General features: G+C 41.0%; 1 protein-coding gene across 1 annotated transcript; it reads left to right on the top strand.

Annotated features, from left to right (window-relative positions):
- The first annotated feature begins 5,664 nt into the window (after nt 1-5,664).
- Nucleotides 5,665-6,621, top strand: LOC103194575 (olfactory receptor 10AD1-like). The gene has a single exon (XM_007937982.2). It carries the CDS (start codon nt 5,665-5,667, stop codon nt 6,619-6,621), a length of 957 nt encoding a protein of 318 aa, XP_007936173.2.
- Nucleotides 6,622-7,270: the final 649 nt, after the last annotated feature.

The raw sequence follows: 7,270 nt of genomic DNA on the forward strand, positions 1-7,270 counted from the left end.
ATATTAAATCCCCTTTCAACTTAAAGAACAAAGACAGTAATATCTAGAGAAATCAAAGCCAGAGATTGATTTTTTTCCCCTCAATTTCTTTATCTACTCAGTCTCTGCCAAAGGAGTTCTTGATACCCAGGTCGGAATGCTGTTTCTTTAGTAGTTATAGTCTTTCACTGGAGTAGATCCTTCAGGGCTTCAGAAATATATTACTTCAATGCTAAATCTCTCAGAAGCTTTTAAAGAGTCCGAAGGAACTCTGTCTCCTAAGGAATTAACCAATTCAAGGTAACCTGAGACTGAGTGGTAGGGGATGACTCTCAAACCTGTCCAACTCATAGTGACCCGTCCTTGGGTTTCCAAGGCGGTATCACTACAGAAGTAGATTGCCCAATCTTCCTTCCAAGGAGTGGCTGGTGGGTTTGAACTGCCAGCCTTCTTCTCAAATGCTTTAGGCACTACACCACCAGAGCTCCTTCTGTGGAAAAGTAGTTACTTATTTTCAAGGGAAGAACAAGCTCAGCACTTCCCAAGCTGAAAGAACTGAAGAAATTCAAGCCTCTAGGTGCAATATTGAAGGATTCTAGGAACAAAATATTGAACAATGCAGGAAGCATCAAAAGAAGATGGAAGGAGCACACAATCACTGTACCAGAAAGAATTGGTTGAGATTCAGGCATTTCAGGAGGTAGCATATGATCAAGAAGCAATGGTATTGAAGGAAGAAGTCCAAGCTGCATTGAAGGAATTGGTGAAAAACAAGACTCCAAGAATTGACAGAATACCCATTGAAATGTTTAAGTAAATAGATGCAGTGCTAGAGGAGATTACTTATTTATGCCATGAAATTTGGAAGATAGCTACCTAACCAACTGACTGGAAGAGATCAATATTTGCGTCCATTTCAAAGAAATGTGATCCAACGGAATTTGGGAATTATTGAACAATATCATTAATATCACACACAAATAAAAGTTTGCTGAAGCTAATTCAAAAACAGTTGTAGCAGTATATTGACAGAGAACTGCCAGAGAGTCAAGCTGGATTTAGAAGAGGATGTGGAATGGGGATATCATTGCTGATGTCAGATGGGTCTTGGGTGAAAGCAAAGAATACCAGAAAGACGATTACCTCTGTTTTATTGATTATGCAAAGTCACTCAACTATGTGGATCATAACAAAGAATAGGAATTCCAGAACATCTCATTTTTCTCATGAGGAACCTGCACATAGACCAAAACGCTGTTCAAATAGAAAAAGGGATACTGCTTGGTTTCAAGTCAGGAAGGGTGTGGCTCAGGGTTGTATCATTTCACCATAATTATTCTATCAATATGATGAGCAAATAATCTGAGAAGCTGGATTATATGAAGAAGAATGAAGACTCAGGATTGGAGGAAGACTCATTAACAACCTGCAATATGCAGATGACACAACCTTGTTTGATGAAAGTGAGGACTTGAAGCACTTAACTGATGAAGGTCTAATACTACAGTCTACAGTATGGATTATACCTCAAAGAAAACAACGAATCTTCACAACTGGACCAATAAGCAGCATCTTTATAAATGGAGAAAAGATTGAAGTTGTAAATTATTATATCTTACTTGGATCCACAATCAACACCCATGGATGCTGCAGTCAAGAAATCAGGCTTCATATTGCAATGGGAAAATGTGCTGGAAGTGACCTCTTTAAAGTGTTACAGAGCAACGATGTCACTTTGAAGACTGAGGTGCACCTAACCCAAGCCATGGTGTTTTCAATAGCCTCGTATACTTGTGAAAGCTGGACAATGAAAGATGACCAAAGAAGAGTTAATCCTTTTGAATTGTGATGTTGGTAAAGAATACTGAAAATACCATGAACTGCCAGAAGAATTAACAAATCTTTCCTGGAAAAGGTGCAGCCAGAATGCTCCTTAGAAATGAGAATGGGCAGACTTTGTCTCACAAACTTTGGTCGTGCTGTCAGAAGGCACCAATTCCTGGAGAAGAATATCATGCTTTGTAAAGTAGAGGGTCAGCAAAGTAGGGGAAGCCCTCAATGAAATGGATTGACACAGTAGCTGCAATGATGGGCTAAAGCATAGCAAGGATTGTGAGGATGGTGCAGTACTGGACAGGAGTTTCATTCTATTATACATAGCATCACTATGAATTGGAGCCAACTTGATGGCACCTAACAACAATTTTCAAGGCAAGCTGCTAGAATTCAGTTAGTGCTGAAACAAACAGAAACCTAAAAAACTCAAAACACAGTATATGAAAAAGGAGGGGACAAAATAAAACTATTAATGTGGAAGAAATAATATGGGGCATGTAAAGTTTCACACCTGTACTATGAAGTGCTGTAGGTGTGTAACTGAGTAATACTAACAAAGTAGATATTCATCAGTAATGATATAGATGTCAAAGGACTATCAAGGTAATTAGACACAATTTCTTTTCCAATGTGGCCCATCAGGTTCATCATCCCTGGACCATTTCCTCCTCAGACACCAAGAGATCTTCTCTATTACTTGTCACAATGATTCAGTAACAAACATCATTACCAGCCAGAGCACCTAAATGAGGTAGGATGTGATTTGCATGATATTACCCCATTTATTTAGACAAATGCTTAATGCTTGGCTCCTAATGGTAGCTAGCAAGACATTAGATGTTGGGTATCACGGAATCTCTGGCACAATGAATCACAGGTAAGCACTTTTATTCCTGTGGGTCCTATTGATTCCTTGGGTTAAACCTCAGTTTCTTCTTCTTTTTCTCCCTCTTCTACTTTTTATTGTGACTTCAATGAAGAATTTATAGAGTAAATCAGTTTTCCATTCAACAACCCATACTCATTTTTTTCATGTCATTAATTGCAATCCCCAAATGTAACATCACTCATCCCAATTCTTCTCTGTGTCTACCATTTCCATTCCTTCTTCTTTTCTATCCCTTCCTGCCTTCTTAACTTTGTCCTTGGGAAAATGCTGCCCTTTTGATCTTGAATGGTTGATTGTTCTCAGTAGTGCATACTTTCTTAGTCCTACTGATCACCCTATACACCTGTATAGTTGCCTGCAATTTGAGCCACCAAGGTGAGTTCAGTTCTAGTCTTTAAGGATCACTAAAAACCATAGTCCAAAGGGTTCCACCAATCTCTATCTGACCAGAGACTGTGGTCTTTTTTATGATTTTGAGTTTTTTTTCCACATTTTCTCCCACTTTATCCAGGACCTTCTGATGTGATCCCTTTCAGAGTGGTTGGTAGTGGAAGCTGGGCACTATCTACTTCTTCTGGTCTCAGGGTTATGGAGGCTAGAGTTCACATGGTCCACTAGTCCTTTGGACTAATTGTTTCCATAAATCTTTTAATTTCTTTACTGTTCTTTGCTCCAGACAGTGAGAGACCAGTAGCTGCACCTTAGATGGCCACTCACAAGCTTTTAAGACCCTGTCACTACTCAACCAAAGTAGGATATAGAACATTTACTTTATGGCCTATACTGTACCAGTTGCTCTTGATGTCCCCCAAAACTATGGTCCTAAGACCTCAGACCCAAATAACTCATCCCTTAAGGTATTTTGTTGTGGCTGAGAAATTCTCATAACTTTGCCCCCTATATTCTCTACTGTACTCATGGATATATTTGCAGCTTATATGAATACATATTTAGAAATATCCTCTGTCAAACCTATATATTTTCATGGATGTAATCCCATTTGCCTTCCCACACCTGTTCAGCTTGCCTGTCTATCTATGTATACACTTGTAGATTATCATTATTATTCTTATTGTAGGATTATATATGTAACATTACTTATGTCTGTTGCCTTTAAACCTTGTTCTCCTCCCAGTATCTACATCAGTTCCTTCTTGGGCAAGTCTCAGAGTTCTTTGGTGTACAGAGCACTCATATCTTATCCAGACTCTGATGTCAGCCCCAACATATCCACTGGACTCACATTGTTATTACTCTTTTTAGCCCTTTGTGAGTCGCCAAGAAGATGAGTCCAAGACACAATTTCCAGAAGGAACACCCTAAAGTGAAGATGATGAAATGGTCTACTACCCAAACACTGCCTTGACCTTATCAGGAAATCATACCCTAGAGGGAATCCAGAGCTACAAGGAATGGCAGTAATAGGGTAAGTAATCCTAAAAAGAAGATGGACAATATAAGGATGTGTGAAAAAGAGGAGTGTCCAACCAGAGGTAGATGAATGGCAGGAGACCATCACCAAAGAAAAGAAAGAGAGGGAGAAGAAAAGAGTGGGGAAAGAAACTAACAGATGAGATAGAGTGAGAGTGTTTATAGAAGAGAATGGAAGAAGAGAAAATGAAGAGGAATGTTACCAGCAGTCCTGAAAGTTAAGGAATATCCTAATCATCTATAAGTCTCTGATGGTGAAAGTGATCTGATACATCCTACCTAAAATACAAGATGAGAAGTAAAATGGGGATTTAACAGGAACATATGGAGGACTTCCTAAAAGTTATTATAGTGAGATAAAAGCATGAGGAAAATTCTGAATGCTCATTTTCTGAAAATGAAAAAATAATAAGATTTATACCTGGTGGCAAAGATTTATACCTTTGCCTCTATGTATAAATAAAGTTCTCTGGAGGGCCATTCCAGAAAGGTTGGCTTTTTGTTCATAGCTTCCCTTTTCTCATAGGCATAGTCATATCCTTTCTACCTATGGTCTACCAAAAAATTCACTGCCATGGAGTTGATTCCTACTCATAGTGACCCCCACTGGGTTTCTGAGGCAGTAAATCTTTATAGAAGTAGATCACTCCATCTCCCTTCCCTGGAGCAGCTGGTGGAACTTGCCAGCCTTCTGGTTAGCAGTCAAATGCCTTAGGCACTGTACTAAATTTTGACACCTTTAGGAAAGCTGTCTCCTGTTGGGAAAGAATTGCTAGAGCTCACAATCAGTCCCCACTGCCAGCCAGCACAGCATGGGCAGTTGATATAGCTAGCAGCAGCAACAGCCAGAAGAGTGAGTGTGCCAAGAGGTGGATGACAAGCTTCAATACATATGATTGTCTCCAGAGATATGCAAATCATTGCCACTTTAGGGAAAATCCTGAGAGAATATTTTTATTTTCCCTGAAACTTGAACCCATTCATCATTTTACATTGGTACACAAAGACGGACCATTTTTTTCTTCTAGAAAAATAACACCTTCAAATATCTCTTGAGTGCTTCCTGAATGATCTTCTGTAAGTTCATAGCCACTATCCCCTCCCCTCAAACACACCAGTCCTCAATATCTTAAACCTTTCCTTATTTGGCATGAGTCACAGCCCAAGTATAGTATCTTAATGTTTCACCACTGAATGCATTACAGTTAGAGGCTAATCCTTCAGTATTGAAGTCCCAGGGCAGATGCAGAACTTCACTTCAGACCTCATCAAACCAGTCATGTAGAACCACCATGCCCCAATTCTTGGTATTATAGTTCTATGTAGATAGTCCATAGTAATACTGGAGTTTTTACTACCCTATAACACTGCTAACTTACCTAAGATTTACAAAAGTTCTGAAACTTTTGTTACCACGCATTCATCCTTCTCTTTTATAGCTGGGTTTCTGGACCCAAGTGAGTACTTTCCATTATCCTTTAGCTATCCCTCCTGTGCTTTTCCTTCTCCCTTTCTTCAGCAGGCCTCTGATGATGGACCTTAGGAATGGCAGCACAGTGACAGACTTTATCATTGTGGGCTTTGAACAGAGCTCTCCTTCCACTAGGGCATTGCTCTTTGCCCTCTTCCTAGTCCTCTACAGCCTGGCCATGGCCATGAATGGCCTCATCATCTTCATCACCTGGACAGACCCCAGGCTCAACAGCCCCATGTACTTCTTCCTTGGACACTTGTCCTTCCTGGATGTCTGTTTCATCACCACCACCACCCCACAGATGTTGATTCACCTCCTGATCAAGAACCACACTGTCTCCTTTGCCTCTTGCATGACCCAGATGTACCTAGTCTTCTCTGCAGGTGTGGCTGAGTGCATCCTCTTGGCTTTTATGGCCTATGACCGTTATGTTGCTATCTGCCACCCACTTAGCTATGCCCAGATCATGAGCAAACAGGTGTGTGTAAGACTGGTGAGTACTGCCTGGTCCTTTGGATTGATCAATGGCATCTTTCTTGAATATATGTCTATCCGGAATCCCTTCTGCAGAGACAACCATATAGAAAACTACTTCTGCGAGGCCCCCATAGTGATCGCTCTCACCTGTGGGGACCCCCAGTTCAGCATGAAGGTTATCTTTGCCGATGCCGTTGTGGTGCTGCTCAGCCCCATGGTGCTCATTGTCATCTCCTATGCCCGCATCCTGGCCTCCATCCTTGGCAGAGCCTCCTCCTCAGGTCGGGGAAAGACCTTCTCTACTTGTGCCTCCCACCTGACTGTAGTCATCTTCTTCTATACCTCAGCCATGTTCTCTTACATGAACCCCCGCAGCACACATGGGCCTGACAAGGACAAGCCATTCTCCCTCCTCTACACCGTCATCACCCCCATGTGCAACCCCATTATCTACAGTTTCCGCAACAAGGAAATGAAGGGGGCCATGGTGAGAGCCCTGGGGAGGACCAGCCTGGCCCAGGCAGAGTCTGTCTAGCAAGAAGTGCCCTGTAGGGTAACTCCTCCCTTAAGATGTGACCAGCTCTGACAGATGGTTAACTCTCCAGTGTGTAAAAGCTCCAAGCAAGAGTATCCATGCCTTCCTTTGTTCAAATATCAGATATCCAAGTGCCTTTTGATGTCTAAAGCTGATCTTTCTGACTTCAAGCATTGATTGAGCTTTCCAAATGTCTGTTAATAATTCATTTTCATAACTAGAGTGACATGTGTAATGAAATAGGGAACTTTACTCCAAAATTTGGACAAAGGAAGGCTGCTTCTCAAGAAAGGCCATTGAAAAATGATGACCAAACTATATTTCTAGACAACTACTTTCCAGGATTAAATTCTGTTAGTGAGAGCTCTGTATTGGGGAAAAGAGCAGATTGAGAGCCACAAGGGAAACAAAGAGCTACATAGAAGTCAGCAAAAGACTAGTAGGATAGAGAACTGTACTGTGAGGTATGGGATATCATTCTTTTATGGTACACCCAAATTTTCTAAAAAGGTTCCCAAAACCAGCAAGGGGAGGAATCATATGCCAAATATGTATAGATTAATGGGGAGGATGGAGGACAGAAGAAAGCATGAGGGGAGCACTAACATCTCAGTGTTGTAAATTGGAGGTGGGAGTTATAAGTAAATTT

The sequence above is a fragment of the Orycteropus afer genome, unplaced genomic scaffold (assembly GCF_000298275.1).
Source record: "Orycteropus afer afer isolate SDZICR_OR568_19922 unplaced genomic scaffold, OryAfe1.0 scaffold00045, whole genome shotgun sequence".
NCBI lineage: Eukaryota > Metazoa > Chordata > Mammalia > Tubulidentata > Orycteropodidae > Orycteropus > Orycteropus afer.